The sequence below is a fragment of the Leptosomus discolor genome, chromosome 2 (genome assembly GCF_034619465.1).
Source record: "Leptosomus discolor isolate bLepDis1 chromosome 2, bLepDis1.hap2, whole genome shotgun sequence".
In the NCBI taxonomy this organism is placed as follows: Eukaryota; Metazoa; Chordata; class Aves; order Leptosomiformes; family Leptosomidae; genus Leptosomus; species Leptosomus discolor.
In genome coordinates, this window is record NC_141392.1 from 101,346,906 (window position 1) to 101,369,530 (window position 22,625).

The 22,625-nt window shown below is 44.7% G+C and overlaps 2 protein-coding genes across 3 annotated transcripts; one reads left to right on the forward strand and one right to left on the reverse strand.

Annotated features, from left to right (window-relative positions):
* The first annotated feature begins 4,362 nt into the window (after window positions 1–4,362).
* On the forward strand, window positions 4,363–11,396 carry LOC104350960 (glutathione S-transferase). Of its 2 annotated transcripts, none has more exons than XM_009956935.2 (6): window positions 4,363–4,470; window positions 5,534–5,585; window positions 6,162–6,294; window positions 7,385–7,526; window positions 10,043–10,174; window positions 11,042–11,396. In XM_009956935.2, the coding sequence occupies exons 1-6, from the start codon at window positions 4,384–4,386 to the stop codon at window positions 11,162–11,164; spliced, it is 669 nt and encodes a 222-aa protein (XP_009955237.1). In that variant the 5' UTR covers window positions 4,363–4,383; the 3' UTR covers window positions 11,165–11,396. The 2 variants fall into 2 exon arrangements, with proteins under 2 accessions (XP_009955237.1, XP_009955236.1); XM_009956934.2 differs by having other exon boundaries at window positions 4,382–4,470; window positions 5,534–5,600; window positions 6,168–6,294.
* Window positions 11,397–13,961: 2,565 nt separating this feature from the next.
* TMEM14A (transmembrane protein 14A) lies at window positions 13,962–20,764 on the reverse strand. The gene is made up of 4 exons (XM_009956933.2): window positions 20,689–20,764; window positions 18,843–18,944; window positions 15,025–15,112; window positions 13,962–14,021 (listed from the first exon to the last, which is right to left on the reverse strand). Exons 1-4 carry the CDS (start codon window positions 20,762–20,764, stop codon window positions 13,982–13,984), a joined length of 306 nt encoding a protein of 101 aa, XP_009955235.1. The 3' UTR covers window positions 13,962–13,981.
* Between the last annotated feature and the right edge of the window lie 1,861 nt (window positions 20,765–22,625).

Genomic DNA, 22,625 nt, shown 5'->3' on the forward strand with positions numbered 1-22,625 from the left:
ATGTTGACTTAACGCCACTTTATATTAAACTCAGTTAAATGTAATTGTACATTACAATCACTTAAATCAAGCTTTACTACTGAGAGGCTAGCAAGACAGCTGAACACATAAATATGCAGATTATTTAAACACCAAATCAACCAAGTACGTAAATGCAGCACCCAGTGCTCTAATCCCAACTAATGCTCTACTACTGGCTGTTTTAAGCTGCGCAAACTCAGGGCACTAAAACTCTTGCCAACACTGTTGGTTTCTTCGTCAGAAATGCCACGTGGCTGGAACCAGGTTTTAGCATCAAGAAAGGAAAAACCCCAATGTATTTCTGCAGCAGAATATGTACTAATTAGAGTTGTCGCAAGAGCCGTTTCCCTCGGAACCATTCGGGCAGCACTTGCAGCTGCTGAGCTCTGTCAGAAACTCGAGCTGCAAACTTTGTGGCTGCTGACTCTCTGCCATGGGAGCTCCCCTGCACAGCCAGGCGGTTTTGGGAGCCTGCGCACAGACCTCAGCCTTCGGCCACGCAGAGCCAGGGCGGACAGCTCGGTACGCCCCGCACAGGGGCTACAGCCCAGGCCTCTCCCCGAGTCACGCCATTGCTGTGACCATACTGACGCCTCGGGGGCCTCAAAGCCTTTCTCCTGCCCTCTCACGCCCCAGCCAACACGTCCCCCTGAGGCGCAGCCACGGCACCCTGCCGCCCTCGAAGCCAGCCCAATGCAAAAAGTCGCTTCCCCTGACTTGAGGCACACGGCCGAGGTGGCTTTTCCCGCAGCTACGTCTGCAGGGCTTAAGGGCGCGGTTTAACTGCGCGAAGCCCGGCCTCAGCCTCCCAGGGCGGTACAGGCACGGCCGCCGGTCCCGAAGGAGTGCGGCGGCGGGCAGTGGCCGGGCCCGTGGGAGGGCAACAGCCGGGGCCGCCAAGGGGAGGAGCGGCGGTGCCTCGGCAGGCGGGGGGCGGGCCGGGCGGTGAGGGCAGTCCGTGCGGAGCTGGCTGGGACGGGGGATGTGTCGGCGGTGCGGGCTGTGCGGAGGGTAGTGGTGGCGGTGGACTGGGGGGGCGTGGCGGGGGTCGGCGGCCCCGGGGGAAGGGGGGTGGGAAGGGCGGCCGGCCCCGGCCCCGGCCGCGGCCCGGCGGAGGGTATGAATTTTGCTGCGAAGCAGGGCGTGCGGCGGCGGGGTGCGGGGGCTGGCGGCTGCTCTCCGGGCACAATGCGCCACCGTGTGCTGCCCGCTGTGCCGCCGGGCACTGGCAGGTCGCGCCTTGCTTGGCGCATTTCCCGCCGCGGCCGGGCGCGGAGCGCAGGGCAAGGCAGGGCAAGGCGGCTTGCCCTCTCCAGGCCACCCGGGCAGGGGGGAAGGAGCCCACCCGCCCGCGGGGGCTGGGGGCGGCCGGCCGGGGCCCTTGCCCGGAGGGCGAAAGGCGAGATGCGTGAGAGACCTGTTTTTGCTTCAGGAGCATGTGTGAGTGCCCTGCGGGGCTGCTGGAGGGTGTTCGTGCAGGGGTTGCTCCCTGCTCGCTCTCCTGCGGCAGGGACCCGCGCCGGGCGGGGTGGGTGTGCACAGAGGGAGCTTGTGCCTGGCTCTGGGTAGGGTCAGCGGGGAACCTGAAGAGGAATTGCTATTCGGAGTTTTGAAAAATCCCTCGGGGTAATTTGCCTTTCACCTCGTTCAAACGCTCCTCCTAGCTTGAGTGGTGGAAGGAACGCTTTTGGAATCCAGGCTGGGCCCGAGTCCCGGTAGAAATCACACGCTGGGGAGCAGTTACAGGCTTGAGATGTTTTTGAGATGGGCTCGATGTAGTGCGGGGCTTGTGCTGTAAGGTCATTCTGCTCGAGCAGGCTTGTGCGAGCTGCGTTCGAGGAACAAAGCGTTGCAGAAAACTACTTTGGGGTCCACGTCCAATTGGAAAGGAAGTTTGAGATCTTGCAGCACATGCTGAGCTTGCTGTTAAAGTCATGTACTTATTTCTCACTGGAAGGCCAGTGCCTGAATTGTTTTGGACAAAATAGTGTGATGTTTTTAACGCAGCGATCGTAGCGGTAGCCGTCACTCTGGCAACTGCCTGGCTGAGGTCCAAGGAAGGTCCGACGGGCTAGAACATCAAGAAAGTTTGTGATTTCTTTTTACGTCCATTATTGCTATTCAAAAAGGGTAATTTACCAACTTTGCTACCCCTCATGACTCACTGCTTTACAAAGGGGTATTCATTGCGAAGCAGTAACAGAGTCACCAAAATATTTGGCAGCCCTGTGTAAGCGTTCAGCCTAAGCCCCAAAGTCAGTCCTTAAGCAGTGCAGGTCCAGGAAGATGTAAGCTTTTTCTTAACCTCACAAAAAGCCCCAACCCTTGGCCAGTCTCCACAAGAAACTGTGATAAACAAGTCCAGGTTATGTTGATACCTGGACTTTATTCCACTGGCACTTGCTCTGCTTTTCAGCTTTCCCAGTTGTTTGTAGCGAGCACTGAGCCAACACTGGCAAGCAGGGCTCTGTCTGGGCTGATTTGTATCAGCTCTATCTCTGCTTCAGGGAGAGGTCAGGGAAGTTTGCTCTTTCTGCTTACGCTAGCCTGTCCTTGTAGTGTGTTTCACAGCCTTGATCCCGCATGCTGGAGTTTAGAGTGCTTGTCCAGTCTGTGAGGGCCCAAGTGCAGTTCTCTCTGATGGAGTGGAGTTGAGACCATCATCTACTTCCTGAGTACCAGGGAATGAAGTAGTTTTGAGGTATGGAAGGTTGAGAGCTCTTTCACTTGGTATAGTGTAACTCACACACTTAAGGGAACTAGAGTGTAGGTCATGGTCTTCTGAGTGTGGAGCTGGGTAAGGTAGCTGTGATAAGGCACTTCTCTAAATGCCTTGTTTATGCGCCCTGTTGGTGTTGAGATGATAGGAACCTAGCTAGGCATCCAGCAGCTCTAGACTAGATACCAACTCTAAATGATCAAGACATAATCAAGTCTTTATTATCAGGCACATATTTATGTATCAGAAATTCGTTGCAAGAGACTGAGGTGTCTGGGGATGTAGGCATTGCCAGGGCTTGGTGGAAGCTGAGCAGCAGTTTTGAAGGCCTCTACCTGCGCCAGGTTTCTCCTGTGAGTCCAGCCCTGGTAGAACAACAGCTGTTTACTATAGGGCCTGTTGAAGTTCCCACCCAACGCAAAAGACTTCAGTGAAGGCCAGGGATGCAGTGTCGCCTCTCACTGTTGTACTGTTTGTTTGTGCCTCTTCATTGATGCTGTTGGGATTATGGCTCAAGTTTCCACTTTATGGTGCAATTACGTACTGTGAAGTCTATGCAAGAATAAATAAGCTTGCCTGTAAACAGATAAAACCTTGGCTTAACGATGAAGCACTCTGTTAGTCTGTGACTGTCCTATTAAATCTGCTTCCTTCTTCTGGGACCCATTAGAGATGGGAGCACAGCATTAGCTTTGTTTCCAGCACCAGGCAAGCTCACATCAGCTGCCAAGTTCATACTATGGCATGTGACTGCACTTGTTAGTGAAATTTGAAAGGGTGAAGTGTTTCATCCCAGTGCCATCAGCTGGTGGGCTGACTTCAGCCTCCTGCTGCTGGGGGCACTGACCAGGCCTTATCTGCCCAACAGAGGTCACAGTTTCGTTTGTTTGGTTTTGATTTTAAAGTTAAGTTTTCAGAGCGAATATAAATCGCTGTTACAGTTTAACTGTTGTTTGTAAAATTGGACTGGGTCTTGAAGTCGGTCCGTATTCTTTATGATGGATATATTGCAATTTGGCTAATGGTCAAAGCAGAACTAGCTAAATATGGAAGTCAGCAGCCCTGCTGAAATATGTGCTGGAATATATATTGCCTTTACAAGCTCATATTTGTAAAGCACAGCATTGTGGGGCTCTGAAATGTCATAGTATGAGAGGTGAAGATAATGTTGGTGGCTCTGGGCTGGTGTTCTTGAGAAGCAACTCATTTGACAGTGTATTTTCAAGTCTGGTATGACATGGGTGCTGTCACAAAACCCAACACGTACTGAAGAGATAGCATCACTACTAGGTTTAAAATATATTTATTCAGGAATACCTTACAATTCTGTAGAACTCATGAGCTCTAATATTTTTAAAGACACATATGTGATTTAGTAGATGCTTATTACATTCTGTCATGATTCTTTTTTGAATTGCTGCATATTTCCCTGGTAGTGTCTACTTTTTTTTTTTTTTTTAACTAATCCACAGGAAACGTAGTTGCATCAAGCCCAAGTACCTGGATCTTGATTGCCCTTCTGCTTTCACATGCATCCAACTGTATTTAGTAGTTTGGAGTGGAACATTTTAAATGCTCATTTAAAACATGCTTCCTGTAAGATCATCATCTTGAATTTTTCAGGAAACAAGAACGCTGAAATCATGTCAGGAAAGCCCAAGCTGCACTATACCAGGGGAAGGGGGAAGATGGAGTCAATCCGATGGCTGTTAGCAGCAGCTGGGGTTGAGGTTTGTATCTTTTTTTTTTTTATAAGACGATCAGATTAATCTGTGAGTAAAATAAGTATTCTTTGGAAGTGTTTCCTAATTATATCTATGCTTAGAGATATGCACATCATCATATGTTGTGATGCAGAAGACTTAGATTCAGTGATGCATTCTCACATGTTGTATTTATTTAATGTTTTCCTTGAGCAACAGTGGCCCAGTAAAAGGATTTTAACATACAAAGAGGATTGTTAAGTGTCATTTTTGAAACATACTTTGAGCTGAGGAGATCTTAAATTGTTGCTACAGACCAAAACTCTGTATCTCTGGCTTTTTCTGAATGGTCATTACTTCTCTGTGTCTCATGATTTTTCTCCACTGAAAGACCATGCGTACCACATGAAAACTTCAGAACATTATCTCCAAACAAAATGCTTTTCATTCTTTGTGTCAGGACCTGAGTAGGATAAATCAGCAAAGCTGCCCTGAAGGCAGTGAAGGACCTTTCTAGATTCTCATCAGGTGAAAACCATCCTAAGGCATCTTGATATCTACATGCAATTTTTCCTTGAATACGGTACTTTGAAACTGTTTTCTCAGAAAGTTTTTATACTGCATTGGAAATAAAAGGCTTTTTTTAGTGGTGCTCACTTGGGAATGTTGCTGACAGAGAAGCTGCAGAGCACGAGTGCTGAGGAAACAAAGGTCTTGCCCTCATTCAAATGTCCTTCTCATAAATGCTGTGTAACACAGGCGTAACTTTAAAAATTTCTCAATATTTCACGTGACATCAGCTGCTTTTAAGTGAATGATTTGGTGTGTGCTAATTGTTTGTGCAGGCAAGTAGACTGGTCTTTAGAATGAAGGAAGCTGTTCTTGAAGTTTAAAGCGTTGTAGGGTTGGGGACACTATAGTTCTGGGTTGTTTGCTGCAGCAGAGATGAAGAATAGGAGCAGGGGGTCAACACAATCATGAGAAGTATGGGGAGTAACGTGGAGAAGTGGAGTCTAACTTCCAGACTGCCTTCCACTTCCTCATTTGCCTTTGGAGTGACGCAGTGTTGTTTTCTATCTTTACTTTTCAGTTTGAGGAAGAATTCATAGAAACAAAGGAAGACCTAGAAAAATTACGCAATGGTGAGTCTGTAAACTGTAGCCTAAACATAAATTCACACCGATACAACAAAAGGACAACAGGTCAGATTTTTGTAAGACCTCCAATACGATGTGACCTGTAAAGAGAAGATTTGAGACCTGCTTGCTTGCGAATGCTTTCGTCCCTCAGAATTGGAAATGTCTTGATGTGTTACCAGGTCTCTTTCTCAGATTATCAGTGTTTTTAAATACGTAAAGGGCGAGTGTCAGGAGGATGGAGCCGGGCTCTTCTCGGGGATGGCCAATGACAGGACAAGGGGCAACGGGTGCGAGCTGGAGCACAGGAGGTTCCACATTAACATAAGGAAAAACTTTTTCACTGTGGGGGTGACAGAGCACTGGAACAGGCTGCCCAGAGAGGTTGTGGGGTCTCCTTCTCTGGAGACATTCAAAACCCACCTGGATGCATTCCTGTGTGACCTACCCTAGGTGGTCCTGCTCTGGCAGGGGGGTTGGGCTAGATGATCTTTCGAGGTCCCTTCCAACCCCTAACTAACATTCTGTGATTCTGTGTAGTACTGTAGCAGCCTGAGTAGTTTGCTTCTTGTTCTTCCCTAGATGGAGTCCTGATGTTTCAGCAAGTGCCTATGGTGGAGATCGATGGTATGAAGATGGTGCAGACCAGAGCCATCCTCAGCTACATAGCAGGGAAATACAACCTCTATGGGAAGGACCTGAAGGAGAGAGCCTGGTATGGTAACAGTGCATACCGTCCTTATAAAACTCTTCCATGATTCTGAGTATTTGTGAGAAGAATATTCCTGTGAAATATCTGCATGTAAAGGTGCATATACATCTGCCAGTGCTTTGTCCCCTCAGATCCAGGGACTGGGTGAATGGAATTTGTGATTGATAAAGGATTGTTAATTGTCAGCATAGTGAGAACGTTATGGCCACGTTCAGGGTCATTTGAATTCATGGAGACCAGAAGTGCATTAAGTTCCTGAGCAACTGCAGGACCTTAGTACAATAATAAAGGCTAAGTATGCCTTTTTTTTTTTTTTTTTTTGGTAGGAAAAACTACAGCTGCCTGAGAACAAATGAAATGTCTTTAATTGTTCTAATTTCTTTTTTTTCAAAATGTAAAGAACCTTTCATAGCTGATTTAAAAAAAAGACATGTTCAGTGGCTTAATGCTACTGAAAGTTAAACCACTGTTTTCCTGTTATTACATTACTATGTAAGCTGTCATAATTAAAGGGCTAAGGCAAAAGCAAAAATCCTTGTTTACTTTTTCTTAAAAAAAAAAAAAAAAAGTCATGCAAGCATTCGATGCATTCGATTAAGTCTTTAACTGAACAGACTACCACTTACTGTAAACGATTTATTCTGTGATAGTGGAGGGGCAACTCCAGAGACTGTGGGGATTATTATGGACTGGCATGTCTGAACTGGCAGTTGGCAGCCATTTGTTGCCAAGATCCTTTCCTGATTAGGCCTTGTTTTCTTCTGTAGTGTGGTTTGCATATGTGGTCTTTTCTCCCACAGCATAGATGAATAATAAGATGGAAAATGGTGTGAACTCCACTTTAAATACATTAGTTGCAGACTCTTATTTATACCTTCCTTGTTGCAGACAACATGAGCCCCTTTATAAAGATCTGTGCTTTGAAAAAAACTGACCTGGAATCAAAGTGGAAGAACAAGAAAACAAACTAGTGTCTTATGTTACATTCACTAATAAGCGTTTCAGTCAGTGATCACTTCGACATTGTATTTCAGGAAAATAACCAAAATGGAATGTTCAAATGATAAATATAAAATAAAAATGTTTGGTTTAGGATTGATATGTACGTGGAGGGAACAACAGACCTGATGGGAATGATCATGCATCTACCTTATCAACCAGCTGACACAAAAGAAAAGAATCTTGCCTTAATCATTGAACGAGCTACAACCAGGTACTTTCCTGTTTATGAAAAGGTAAGTGATAAATCACCAGTAGCCCACAAAGACAGTAAAGTGGGGTACAGGTTGCTGCCTGCCCCACTCCCTTGGCCCTACACACTTGCTTTCCAGAAGGCAAGTGACAGTACAACTCTGGAAGTCTATGATGGAGCCAGCATTCAGCAATGTGAAAACAGGGCCACGAAGTAATATGCAGGTGGTTTCAGCTGAGTGTCTATGCTGTCCTCTCGTCAGACTCCTCAAATAGCAGATCCTACTATTTCAGCCTAGCTTGGTGGCTGATGGCTCCTGGAATTTTGTGTAAATGCACCATTTAAATACCTGGGCCAGCCTTCAGAACTTACTGCCTGAAAGTCTATGTACTCTTACAGTTCAAAATTAAATATAATGGTGCTTTATAGTTAAGGACCTAATTCTTGATCGTTCTCAAACCCATTGCTTAAATATACTCGCAGACTATTACTGTCTATTTCTGAATTGCTAATTAGGCATCCTTAGGAGTGCACAAAGAGGCTCTGCAAACAGGATGTATCTAGCTTAAAAGCATAAAGCAATTATTTACTGGCTAGCATGCACTACAGGGTTAGCCTCTAATGAGCTACAAGGTACAGCATTGGTATGCTTGCCACCCCCACAGAGCCCATGAAGAGTCTTTCGTGGCTCAGGAGGGGATGGGTTGTTCTTCGCTTCTCCCTGGAACGTAGCCTGGATGTTACCGACTTGCCATTTTCTACCGACTTGCTGTTTGTTCTGTTGTTTTCTTTTGTTTTTCCCTTCAGGATATTGTAATTTTTTTTGGGCGTTAACATTTTCCTGTTTGAATTGAGCAGCTGTGATCCTCATCTCACTATCCTCCTTCTGTTTGTAACTTTACCTTTTGTACATTGTATAGCTGTACTATACAGACTTTCCCATAGCGCTTTTTCAGAGCGTGGCAGCCTCCTCCGAAGTCTGTGCCAAGGGTACAAAGCTGTGTTGTTTCAGAGCTGAGCTGGGTTTCTAGCTTGAATCCTTGTTTCACAGGCAGCTGAAGTCCATTCAAAAACTACAGGACTTGATGCAATTTCACGTGCCTCTTTATCGGAGCCTTAAATTGCTCAAGTGAAACCCACAGAGGCTGCCCTGTGGAAAAAAATGGCACATAAATTACGTAAGTCAGCACTCCTGTATTCAGAGTTCATATATATCTGCTGCTGTACCAATGGAAGGCTGTGCTGAGAAAGCTTGATTGCACACATTAATCTTTCAAAGATTTGAAGTCTGATAACACAAGTATTTAAGTTATTAACAAATAAAAAAGCAAATTTAGATACCAGTATTCTCTGAACCTGTGCCATGGTGGCATAAACTACTGTTACGATATGTTTTAGTGTGTGTGCTCACAGGAGTAAAGTCTTTAAAATAATCCTTGTTCACTTACAGTGAAGACACAGCTAAACTTATCCATGACTTTTAGCCTAGTTAATTTTGTTAGAATGATTAATAATTTTCATTCTGTACCATTGATTCATCTTAGCAGGGTTTGCACTCCACATGTTACGCAATCCCAACAGAAAATATCCCTAGCTAGGAGTGTTCACTTTAACCCCCCAGCAGCCAGACAGAGCAGCAAAAGGTGATGTAAAGCACTGCAGGCAATCTGGTTCCAGTGCTGTTTGGGAGCTTCCATATGGCTTTGATAGACAGGCTGTGGTGGCCCTCGTTAGAGCAGTATAGGGAGTAACTACATGAAGGCAGCGGCTTTGCCTCTGTCAGAGCTTCCTGCCGGTTTAACAGTAAAATTGGCAGATGGGACTGGAGAAGGAATCGGATTCCTGCGTCACAGACTGATGTCGTTTTAGTGCACGTTTGTTAGTTGTTAAAGTGTAGCACTAGAGTAGCTTGGGCACAGACATGTTTCTGGCTCGTTCTCCTGCTACGAGGGTGGTAGTCCTGAGGAAACAGGTAGGCAGGAGAGCTGGTCACTGCTCTGAAGCTGTGCTGCGACACTCACCACAACTTGTCTCTTACAGCTCTTAGTAGCTTTGGCAGGCTGTGATTCTTGCATCAGCAGTTTACCATGAAAGAATCCTTCCATACAGGATCGAGGGTGGAAAGGCTGTGTTCCTTCTTACCTGACCTATTGCAAACCATAATCAGCAATCTCAAATTTTGCTGAAACATCTGGAATTCACTTGACTTTTTTAAAAACAAACAAACAAACAAAAAACAAAGTATGCTACAGGTAAACTGTCCCGACTGCCTCTTCCAATTACTTCAGTCTTGTTTCTTTTGTATGATTTAAGTCTTTCTTGAGGTACTGGAGTTACTACAGCTACCTGCTGCAGTAGGGTAGAGTGGTTGGTCCAAGCACACTGAAGCGTGAGTTCTGATTTAATTTTTTGTCGTGAGAGTACCTATCACTTTCTAACTTTATAATAGGTTCTTGCATGGATTTGCTCTGCTGTATGTTTTTGTAGAAATCTGTAATGAAATATCTAGATAAAATTGTTACATCAAATATGACATTTTTATTCATTCATATTTTGTAGGCCTTAAAAGACCATGGGCATGATTATCTTGTTGGCAACAAATTGAGCTTGGCAGACGTCCATCTGCTGGAAGCCATTTTAATGGCAGAAGAATGTAAGCCTGATATACTGTCTGCGTTCCCTCTGCTACAGGTTAGTAATCGTCTGATCTCAATATGGAATGTTACACACAAATTTCACTGCCCAGTTTTAAAAGCTAATTGATGTTTAAATCTTTTGAACCATTGTACCATGTTACCGACAGTTCTTTGGTCTACTTCTGTTGACTACAACAGCCTGAACAGAGGCCTGGCCCCCAGAGCTGCTGGGGGCTCACCTTTCTCCAGCTCTGCTTTTCCCAGCCGTTCTCAGGTAGCAGGAATTCACTACTAACGCTACTGGTTTGGTCCTGTAACTGCTACTTCCACATCTTCAAACACAGCAATGAGCATCAGGAGGGGAAGCCTGCAGGCTGTTGTGTCTGCAGTTCCTGTCCTTCTCTTTTTGATAGCAAAATTATATTTTGAAGAAATCATGCAAGAGCTGTTAGGTTTCTTATGTCTGGTCTCCCATGGTGCTTTGCACTGAGGTATTCCTGTCCTTCCCTCTTTTTTGCCCAAATATATCTGCAGGATTTGGATTCGGGCTGTGGGTTTTGCTTTTTTTTTTTTTTTTTTTCCCTCGCTTTCTTCCATCTTTACAAGATGAATCTTAACTCTTTAATACTAATTTCTCCCATCCCCATCTGGGAAACTAAGGTAAACTTTATAGCACCAGCATTGCAGATCAGAATATTCACACCTGGATTTTCCAAGAAGGCTAATATGTTGTAGGTGTATGTTTGTTTGTTTGTTTTTAATGGAAAATGCTGAGTGCTGAGCTGGCTATAAGGAGCCATTACCTTTCTCTGTTCAATTAGTATGTCTGAGAAGTAAAAATGCAAGTCACCTGATTTTTAAGCTATAAAGGATGGAATTATAATTGCCTTACTCTCATTGGCTTTACTGCTGTGTCGTACAGGCTTTTAAAGGAAGAACAAGCAACATTCCAACAATCAAAAAATTCTTGCAGCCTGGCAGCCAGAGGAAGCCACCAACAGATGAGAAGTTAGTTGCTGTTGTGAGGAAGATATTCAATTTCTAATCACGTGGCTGCTGAAGATACCACAGCTGTAGTATATTACCAGAGCAGTGCCGTGTAAGTGTAAACCGCATAGATGTGTCCTTTGTTTCAGCCGTAGCTTCCAGAGTATTGAAAAACTGCAGGAGAGAAGAGCCAGTCCATACAAATGGGGACGTCATTTAAATTCAGGCCTAGAATCTTTTGGGTTTGCTCTGTAGGTGGTCTCCTAGATCAAAGTTCACTGTTTGCTGTATTTCAGTGCTGTCTCTGTACTTTCAGAGCTACAGTTTTAAAAATAAATAATAAAAAAAAAAATTTAAAACTCATGATCCTTGTAAGTTTCTGGGCAAAAGTAAGAAACTTAATCCCCACATGAAATCTCTTAGAAGTGATTTTGTTCACTGAAAGATCAAAGTACTTGTGTTTAATTAGCCTGATGTGGTTTTCATCCATTGAAAGCACCTATTCCCTTGCTCTTCTCTTTGCAGCTTGGCTAGGTGGTCACAGTGAGGAAAATGCCACTTGACTTTTTTTTTTTTTTTTTTTGGTAAGGCTTTATGTTCTTCAGTCCCTTCCCAAGTAGCTGAAAAGAGAACTGCGCTTACCTTTACTGAAAAGGAATTAGTTTTATCTCAACAGTGCTCTAAAGCATTCACTTCTGTTTCAGATTCTTTACCCTAATTTTATGGGAACCATCGCTGTCCCCTTTAAGAACAGTGCCATAAACTATTCTTCCTTGCAGTTAGTTGTTTTTCTCACTAGGACTTGAACTGATTAGGCAGAGAAAACAGGTAACCAGTGTACATACAGAATCGCTGCCCAGCGAAGTTAACTCTTTTTCTGACTTGTGCAAAAGATGAGCCACGTCATGCGTCTCGGAGGTGCAAACCAGAAACGCCCCGATCACCTAGGCACTGCCCTGTAAAGCTCCTGAGTTTTACATCAAAATTACCTGAGTAGCTGGAAGCAGCAGCCGTTGGCCGTGCCCACCGTAGCACTCAGGTTTCGTGGAGCTGTACCTCTCTTCCAGACGAGTGCTGTGATTGCTGAACCGTCACAGAGACTCGCACAGGACATCACCTTTGCATTTTGTGGGTCCTCAGTCCCATAGGGATACGCTGGACTTGCTGAGAACGCTCCTTGTCTGGGCTGCTCAGGAATTTCAGCAAAAGCTCCTGGATTACAGCTGGGCTTGGAGGCTAGCCCCTGCCCCCACGGGGCGAGTCAGAGAATGCACAGAGTGCTGCACTCTGGGTGTGCTCAGAAACACCGTGCTGCATTTGGGGTCTGGGTGGCAGCAACTGCACAATGGCTCCTGCATTTCAGCACTAGGTCGCCTAAACTCATTGGAGCTTAATCTCAGGCAGGGTTCACCTTGTCTGCAGCACAAGTACCTGGGTCGGCACTGGTCGCCCAAGCCTGTTACGGTACATGGCAGTTCGGTTCCTCTGACATGCCTTGGAGTTCTGCTTCAGGATGAAATGAACCACATCTTCCGTGCCCAGCTGTCATCCCAGTCTGAAATCCGTAACGTACCAGCTCCATCACCTGTAAGCCTGGCAACACCTGGGGGTGACCGATACCAACATCTGTTCGCAGAAGATTCCAGAGCTGGAGGCTGTGGTTTAGGGTTGGTGGGGGTTTTGCCTTTTGGTTTGGGGTTTTTTTTTCGGTCATTTGTGCCTTAGACATCTGAGCTGCTCTCATCACCGTCACCACCTAAGGCCCTGCCAAGAATAATAAGCTTGGTATTCTGCTGATAGATTTGTGCAGCACTGAGATCTGACATACGATAGCCTTTATAAGCAAGCTCTGTGTGAAAAAAAAAAAAAAAAAAAAATGAAAAGGAGCAAAATTTGTCTTTGTCTTCAGCAGGGCACTTACCCATATTCAGTCTCCTAATGATTTGGCTGCACATCCCTGTGCACCAGAAGAGCCTTAGCCAGACTTTGAGGCCCAGGGGCTATTTAATTATTTTCTGTGCAAACCAAAGCAACCCCTGAGTAGTTTATGTCTGAATAGTCTCCTTTGCTTACGGGGAGGACTTCGGGCAAGGTAAGCTGTGTCAGAACACATGGCAAACCTGTTAAGGAGCACTGAGACTGAGGGTTTAGAACCTGTGTGTGCAAGATGGTGAACCTTCCTCAGCTGCAGTTCACGTCAGTGGGGATTTGCAGCATGGTACATGCTTTAACCCGAGTACAATGGAGACCGTGAATCTTCCATTGACAAAATGGCTCCCTGGTCTGCATAAAAAACTGAGAAGCTTCAAACATTTTACATTTTATTTGAACACTGATAATAGTTTTTAAATTCAGAACCAGTGGAACAAGAATGTGTGTTTGAAAGGAAGGTGGGTTTTCTAGTGCAATACAGTACAGGCCCAAGCCTTTATTGATTAGTAATTGACAATACGATTAGAATTGATTACTTAATCTCAGAAGCTACAAAATCATGGTTCAATACCATATACTTTTTTAGCATAAACCTGTATATATATTCTTCTCTCAGATATACAGTGCAAAACTAAATTTCTTGGGGTGCTCAGCACCCCTGAAAGAGATCAAACTTACAAAGAAAGGTCCCTTGAGTTAACAGACTGCTTAAATGAAAGTAGATCAAAATGTATCCTCCACAAAACACTTGTTTTAGTTTAAAAAAAACTCTTGCAAAATATCAGCAAATGTCAATAATCAAATAACCGGTACAGATCTTTTACAGAAAAACATAAATCAACATAAGACTTGTGTTCAAACTTGTCTTTCAAATATGGAGAGCTTGCCAGCTTGTTCAGAGGGTGTGGCAGTCATACTTCGGTTCTTGGGTTGCTAAATTCTCCTACAGCACCATAAAAACAAGCCTCAAAATCATCAAAAGGCTGGGGAAAAAAAAGAAAAAAACCCATAAATATGGTTGTGCATGAATAAAACCAGTGAAAGCCGTCATGAAATAACACGCATTCATAAATACCTGACACTAGAGCCTCTAGTGAGCAATCTTTTAAAATGTCTAAATCTACAGCCCGAGTGTCTGTTGAAACACAGGCCACTTAGGCTTGAAAAGCGATCCACAGTGGAAAAGTACATTTTCCAGTTTAAGTTCTGATGCTTAAATTTTGCATCTTGACAATTTGCGTCTTGGATTTTTTCCTCCCTGTATATAACTGAAGTAAAACAGTTAATGGTGTTGTATTAAACCTGGTAACAACAAAGGAATAGTTATTCCTTCAGAAGATGGAGATTCTGACTCAAGAGTTGAGAAATGTTTTGAGTTACAGACTCACTGGGAAAAAAAAAGTTTAGACTTACTTCATAATTTAATTCCAAAATAATAAGTACAGGAAATTATGTTTTCCAGGATGCCAAAATAAACAGCAGCAATAAAGCACTCAGAATGGTTAGAAATATCACAATTTGCAGTAACACTGACCAAAGTTCTTAAGTCTGGTCAAAAATGTCCTAGTTTTCAAAGGTGCTGTGCTTCCAGTAGTTCTGAGTGCAGCACTTCTAAACCAAAGTGTTGGTCTTTTTGCAGATCGCTGTGTCCTATGAAATCAGATGACTAGTTTTATGCACATGTGTTTGAAAACACTGAGGCTTACCTCAGGTTCTTCCAAGAGCCTTATCAATATGAATTAATATTTAATTGCAGATCTCTCCTTTCTGTGCTGAGAAAGCCAGTCCATATCAGATGTATCCGCCTAGTGAGATGAAAAAGCTGTTCACTGGAAACAGGACTGTGACCTCCAAACTAATTTCACTTAAACCATAGAGCTGCTGGATGATAGTAACATCCACTGATACTGGCTTGAACAGCTGTCAAATGGCAACTATTTGAAAACCAGTGAAATCTTTACATTAAGATCCTCAATATATGTTTACCTCAGGCATGCTACCAGTCCGGCTGGCATTAATTTCTTGGACCTCTTGAACCTCATTCCCATTATAATGGTCAAAAGAAAAGCTGAAACTGTAAAAGACAATTCAATACATTTATGTTCTTGCTTCTCCCCGTGGACCAGTCAGGAACATGGAGAGTTATCAAAGGTCATTGCTATGAACTGTAATTTAATAAAACATTGGATCAGAGATAGGGTCTATAAAAACATTCTTGCTTTTCCAAAATACACTCTGATTTCTTTCAGCTACAAATAAGGTTTCCACGTGCAGCAGAATGCTAAATCCTGTTCCACAGGTACTAAGTTTGTCAGGTAGTGAATTCTACTCCCCCATATCTACATTCATGGGGATACAAATAAAGTAGGAAGCATCTTCATCACAACAGTAACATGCATGCTGAATTACAGAATAGTGTCTCAAATCCCACCACCCTAGTTCACTGCAGCTGTTCTCTACCTATTCAAGGAGCTAGAGCATCCAACTTGATCTATTTTCTTTTTAGAATGCTAGCTCTTTATTTGCTGAGCCTCAAAAACTAGATTGGAAGGTCTGAAACCTGTTTTTCATACAGACTGTGGCCATTAACATCTTCTTCATCATGACCACAAGTCCCCTTGTTTCCTTTTGCTATGAGGGAACCACCCTTGTCTGTGACAAGAGGAGGGCAGCCCAAGAGAGCAACAAATGCAGAGAATGAATGTCAGGAAAGCAAATGCATCTTCTTCCTGGGGCAGTTTTACCCAAAAATGGAGGTAGCGATGAACTGATTGGGGATTTCATACTGAACTATGGCTGCAGAGCGCTACGTAAATGAGAAGACCGATGAGAGTACATCAACTCCGCAAAGATGGCTCGCTCCGTTACAGAACTGTCACCTGAAATGCTTCCTACAAGCGGGCAGAGGCACGACTTCTCATGGGCAGCTGGGCTTTATCACTCTTGCAGCCAAAGCAATGGTAGTTACACAAATCCCTTCCCTTTTTTACGGAGCAGTTAAACCACCTGGCTAATTCTCTTCAAACTCCACTGTCTACTCCTGTGGACAGTCCTGTGCTCACAGGCGTCAGGAATTAGTTTTGAACTCACCCCAGCATTATAAAACAAGCTCTGACGGTTATAAGCATCTTACAAAATTCAACCAGCTAAGCATGTGCATCATTACAGATACCCTGCAAAAAGACTATTATGCTCCATTATCCATTGCTCTTATTTTCTGGTCCCATAGCCTTGATCCTCTCAGGAATGTCTGAAGAATGGACTGTTCCACAGTATGTGTCTTGCCAGAGCCCTGAGTACATTTACAATTAATTACAAGCTACAAAGCATGTTCACTCCGTAATGTTCTTTTTTTCCAGGTACTAGTATTTGGCTTTTCACATGTGCCAGTGAGTTTTTAAGACATTCAGCTTTCAGACCTGATTTTCAAAAGTGCCACATATTCATTGTTTCACCTTAAATCAGGCAAAGAAATTCAATAAATCAAGCCAAATTCAATTCAGTAAATCAGATTCAGATCAGAAATGCAACAAGCCAGGTGCATCAACTTGCACTCTGAAGAGCACTAACTGTTGCATACTGCAGTGTGAATTTCCACATCTACTCCAAACACATAAAACTGCAAGAAAGTGCAGAGTTAATTACAGAGGGAGTGGGAAAATGCCTGAAAGAATAATTTATAGAACAACTACGAACATTTGCCTGGGTATCTGTATGCTACATACTCTTTGCATGTATGACAAATTACAAGAACCCTACTAGCAAGGTCTTGTACTAAAACATTACCTACGTTATTGTAGGAGACTCTTGCAGAGGTGATAAATACTATAGATGATTACGGGTTTGGAGGGGGATTTTTTTTTTTTAATTTCCTGACCTTTTAAAAGTTTGGGTACTTGCTTCATTTTACATTGCAGATTTCTGGTTTCTAAGTTCAGAGCAGTCACTTTCTTCCATGCACTTAATTTCCTTCTTTCGTTTGTGCTCTAGTTGCTTTTGGCACTTCATGAGGTTAGGCATGAGTGAAAACATTCTGATTTTCTACAAAAATCCCTTATTATTCTGAAAGTAGCAGACACAGTAGCCACCAAAGGTTTTTAAGGTATGGACCTGTAGATGTTTTCAACTGTATCTAATTCTCCCTTCCTCTGAAGTCTTCCTACTAAGTTCTTTATTCATCTGAGATATCTATGTATATAGAAGCCAGAAGACACGCCTTCCAGACTGAGATACATCAGCCTGGAAGAGAATAAAACCAGCCTGAATGGTTGGTTCCTGGCAGAGTACTTTGTATTAATACTTCCCAGCTCCAGGCAAAAATTACTGGAGTTAGTCCAGACCACCTTCTTTGTTTCATTCAGCACAAGTGGATCTTGAAGAGACCACTCATTCATAGCCAAGGTTAAACATATATTTAGGTTTAAGCAATTAGAACATTACTTTGTAAACGTTCTGAACTAAGACTGCTTTAAACTCTTTGTTCCTCTTACTCTACATAAGAACTTTCTAAGGCAGGTGTAATGAACTCTCATCTGTATTGCTATTAAATTAGCAATTATTGCTATTACATTAGCAATACACATTTCGCCAGCTGGAGAGAGTCCTCACATGCCTACAGCTACACGAAATGCGCAACACTGGTAATAATTTAGTGTGTCTGATGTTCACAAGCAGATTAGCGGAAATTTTGTACTAGTCCTTTCAAAACCAGGGACTTGGGAAACAGGCAACATTTAGTAAATTTTAACTAGTCTTCTCTTCCACAAGCTGTATCCAAATGAGTGATTTAATTGACCCACAAAAGCCATAATACCATATGCTACTTAAAAGCACCTCACACTGAATGATTACAAACTTCAATATACTTAAGGTTATGCCTTTATTCCAAAAAAGGGGTTTTTTAACAGTGGGATAACTTAATCTGAGCAAGGTCACGGTGGCAAAACAGGAATATCCAACTTCAGGCCATCCAGGAGCAGATCAGGTATGCCATTACCACCTTTACTAAAGAACTCAGTTCGTGGGAACTTACTTTGCTAACAATGCTATTCAACATTTTTTTGAAATGGAAATTTTTACTGCTGTGGCTGGTGTGAAGCACAAAGCCAGCATGAACAGTACACCATAAAGTCTAAATTCAGAAAAAGTGATTGCGTACTCACACGGTCTGGATTAAATGTATTTTAAATGCATTTCTGCACGTGAAACCAGAGCCTAAGCCACCTTTGCTAAAACCATGAGTGAGACAAGCTCCCAACAGCTCTTACTGCAAACCAGTTGTGTGAGGTTAATGTTCCCTTTAGATATGGTAGTTCCTTGCCTCCGTGAAGGTTTATGGCAAACTAGCTAACAAGACAATTATTGCACAGTTTGTCCTTCTTAGCAGCACAGGGAAAACAGTAGTCAAACTGTTTCACTGCGAGCTGAGGATACGTTGCATTATGCAAGACTGGATCTCACACCTACTTTACTTCTCAAATTACATTCCAGTTTGTAGCGCTAATGATTTTATTCCAGTACACTCCCACGTTTCTCAGCTGGATTTCACAATATTTGCAATGTTAGCTAACCATCTAATAAAAGGAGGCACTGCCAGGTGATCTTTGTGTGAATGATCTGCCTTACCGTGCAAAAGGTTCCACAGCTAAGCTCTTGAATTTTGCGAGCTAAGTTGAAGTGTCAAACTCTATTTAAAAACTAACATTTAAACCAAAGCAACAATCAAAAATTAATAAAAGAGATATTTTCACGTGCAGTTCAAGAAACTGCGTTTGTTTGTTTGACTACTGTAGTAAAAGACTTACACAATGATATCTTCACGTTTCTCGGATCGCGCGTTACGCAGTAAGCTCCATAACCAGCCACAGAACCGAAGGTGAGACCAGCAACTAAAGAGGTTTTACTACCTGCAAGAAACGATTTAATTGTTATTCTCAATAAAAAGTCTTTAAGGTCAGGCCTTACACAGTAGTTCTCTCTGTACACAGTATTATCCAAATATTAAAAAAATAGAACCTATTTTGCCACACTGCAGCTAGCTTACCCAGTGTGGACCAAAAGTTAATATTTCTGTAACTGGGTCATTCTCTTGCACGGCATTAGGGGCAAAGTTGACTAAATTAGAGGGAGATGATTAGGATCTAGTAATACTTGCGATTTTAGTAAATAATTTTTGAGGCACGAGCCTAAATTTGGCTGTTTTCTCTACCTTACCTAGCTTTAGAAGCATTTTTGTCATTTCTCTGGATTGTCTGTTGATTTTTAACTATATCTTACAGCACTTGGGAGTCTCCAAAAATGGTAGAAAAGTGTCAATACATATAAAGGGTAAACTGCACAACACATGTAATCATAAGCCTTTCAGTCTGACATCATCAGGCCTGGACACAGAAACAGTATCGCCAACATCACATTTAATTAATAAAGAGTTAAAAAACTAGATGGCAATGAGGATGAAAATACGGCTTTTAAAAGTAACTCGGCATCTTCTTTCAGTGCTATTACAAAACTGCTTCATAAAGCCCAGAGTTTTAGTAATATACTTAAGTTTCTCGACAGGCATTTGACTTGGCACCATATGATAAAAGTGCAGAATCAGCACAGCAGGCATTATCTGGATTAAGCTGATCCCAAAACGTTTATAAATCAAGAAAACAGACCCCCCCGGATGTCATTTAGTTCCCAGTCCTGTAATATTTTACATTTTTAATCAAGACTTTGCAAGAAACTAGAAATAATTACAAATAATAATTAAAAAAAAAGATTTGCCCCAGGGACTGACCAGCTATCAAGATCAAGAGAATGAGTGAATGGGATAGTTAGTGAGCGCAGCTGGGTGCAAACAAAAAAATAACAGCAAGGGTTTTCAGGAAGTCAGATACAAAGCTGCGTCTCTAAGAGCACAGCACGAGCACGCCACGCAGGGGAACAGTGACCCTGAATCACAAGAACTGGGGTGGAGAATGGCCACAGCGAAGACAACTGATGGGCTGCTGGGACGTGCGGTCTGCGGAAGAGGTAACGGGGACCAGCCTGGAGATCCTGCCCGCTCGTCCTCGGCACTGCCACGACCTCTGCCGGGATACCGGGCGCGGTTCAGGCAGGCGCGGCTCACTGGAAGGGACTGCAAAAAGACTGAAATGTGGAAACCGATAACCTAAAACCTGTCTGGTTATCTCAGAGTGAAAATGCACGATTCTAACAGTATGAGGTAATTAACCACTAAATCAGAATACGCAAGTAAAGGGTTTTCTTTCCAGTGTGCATCTGGGAATCTAAGAACCACGCCTGGATGCCTCTCTAGAAAATCAGCTGCAATCAAAGATCATCCACTGCGCTCAACACAGGGTTGATTAAAGGAAATGAGAAAGCCCTAAACACACTGAAGGTCAAAGATAACGTGACAGCCCCTTTTTGCCCTGAAAACACTCATCTGCTAGATTAACAGAAAAAAGTGGCCACTTAAATGTCTAAGTTGACCCAAGTGAGTCGCATGAGACTCAGCTCATTTAGAGCAGCGCTAAATGGATTTAAGATGCAGCCGTGTTCATTATAGCAAAGTTTTCATGTCTCGCGTCATTGTTTTTCACAGAGTATAGCACAGAGGAAACGCAATGCTTCATTTCCAGACCCTGCTGCCTCAGCAATCACCTTTACGAGTGTACCCCACAACACCTCCAACAGCCAGCATTGCAGCATACGCAAAACCAATCCAGTCAATAGCCATGGTCCCAGCTCTGGAAAAAAGAGAACACATTGCAACTGAAGACAGACAAGCTCCTTCCTCCTGGTAAAAAAATAAGCATTACTTAAAGTGTTCTAAAGTCATGTTTGACTATGTCAAAACATTCAAATGGTGAAGGTGTGTCTATTGGCTGTTGTATCAGCTTTTCACTAACTGCTGCCTTTCCTTACATCGCAGTATCTAGGTATACCCTATGTCCATTAAGAGAAATTGGTATTTTGGGGATGTACGAGACATGCATTTTTCCCAGTCAAAAATACATGTATGCAAGCAAAAAGCTTGATGCCACCCAAAGCATCAGTTTTGTGGCACTTGTGCCATATGGCTAATCTGGGCATATGCTATGGATACACACAGATCTGAGTACAGGGGTCAGTGCCCTTTCAACCAGGCTGTACTTGCTGTACTTGAGGTGGAATGTCACAGGCCCTGCAACTCCAGGCAGAAATAGGAATTTTCAGAGTCTACCCAAAGTTTCCAAATAGAAACAGAGGCCACCTTTGGGAAGTTACACACACAGAGGCTTTATCCTGTCTCTGTCTATGCCCCCTTTGTTTCACCATTAGATTTGGATGCATTGTCCGAAGTTATGCTTCTGCCCTCCAAAAAGCATTTACGTTACTGTTCTAATACTGATCCCTGCTTCCCCGGCTGTGCTTTGTAAAGGCACGAGTGGCAGTGGTTTGCAGCCTGACAGCCCCAGCAGCACTATGGCCTCTCTCTGTCCTTCTGCTAAATTAAATGTACACTTAATTAGGTGCATCCTTCTTTTTACCTGAGCGGGTAAACGCTGATCACAGCGTTAAAGGGGTGGGCAGGAAAGAGCACACACTCATAATTTCATGTCAAGCCTTTAATATTAAAGTGAGCAGCTCACAGCGAGCCCCCCCCCCCCAGCTGTAACCCCTCAGGAAGACAGGTGGTTTTAGGGGGCCATGGCACCCCCTAAAACCATGCATGGAGGGGTCGGGGACAGGCTCGAAGCCCTGCCTTTAATCCGCCCGCCCTCTGGTCCGCCCGGCCACCGTGGCCTAGGCCGGCGGGCCAAGGCCCAGGGCGTCCGGCCGCTCCCCTGCGGGTGAGGACTCCCCCCGCCCGCCCCGCGCCCCCCGCAGCCCGCCGCGCTTCCCCCGCCCCGCCCGGCCCGGCCCGGCCCCGCGCTCGCCTCCCCCGCCCCAGAAGGCGGGTAGCTGCGGAGGGGAGTCCCACCGCCCTCCCCGCGGCCCGCTCGCCCTCAAGCCGCCCCCCGCCGCGGCTCAGCCCCGCTGGACGCGACGCGACGCGACGCCCCTCCACTGTACCTCGCCCCGCCGTACCTCGTCCTGCCACGCCCGTCCCACCGCCCTCCGACCTCCCCCGGCCCCGCCTCCCGCGTCCGGCGGGCACCGGGAGGCGTCGCGGGGTTGGTACCGCGGTTCCGCTGAGCCGCTGCCGGCCGCCTCACCGCCCCCGCCCCGGCTTCTGCTCCTCGGCCGGCGTCCGGCCGAGGGGGAAGAAGGGCGCCGGCCGCCATTATGGCGGCGCCGCGCAGGGGCCCGGCCGTGCTGCCGCTGGCGGAGTATCTTGCGCGGGCGAGCGGCGTTTTGTGGCCCTCGGCTGGGCCGGGCGGGCGGCGGGGAGACCTGCCCGTGCTGGCGCAGGGCAGCGGGGCTGTGCACCGTGTTTGCCGGGGCCCCTCGGCGGCAGGACCCAGCTTTGGGGTTGGCGCCTCCCGCCTCTCGAGACCCCTCGTCCTGCCCTCCGGCCGCTCATCTGCCCGGGCTCCACAGGCAGCGGAGAAGATCCATCGCTGATTTTAGCTTTTTAAACCAAAAAAAAAAAACCCTGCCCTGCCGTTGGGGAT

What these genes read in the sequence shown, in the direction of transcription:
- LOC104350960 (XM_009956934.2), top strand. Translation starts at nt 4,384, where the DNA reads ATGTCAGGAAAGCCCAAGCTGCACTATACCAGGGGAAGGGGGAAGATG. An exon ending in TAGCAGCAGCTGGGGTTGAG is followed by an intron (nt 4,471 to 5,533) that starts GTTTGTATCTTT and finishes TTTACTTTTCAG; the next exon opens with TTTGAGGAAGAATTCATAGA. An exon ending in ACTTTCCTGTTTATGAAAAG is followed by an intron (nt 7,527 to 10,042) that starts GTAAGTGATAAA and finishes CATATTTTGTAG; the next exon opens with GCCTTAAAAGACCATGGGCA.
- TMEM14A (XM_009956933.2), bottom strand. Translation starts at nt 20,764, where the DNA reads ATGGCTATTGACTGGATTGGTTTTGCGTATGCTGCAATGCTGGCTGTT. An exon ending in AAACGTGAAGATATCATTGT is followed by an intron (nt 15,113 to 18,842) that starts GTAAGTCTTTTA and finishes TGTCTTTTACAG; the next exon opens with TTTCAGCTTTTCTTTTGACC. An exon ending in GGACTGGTAGCATGCCTGAG is followed by an intron (nt 14,022 to 15,024) that starts GTAAACATATAT and finishes TTTTTTCCCCAG; the next exon opens with CCTTTTGATGATTTTGAGGC.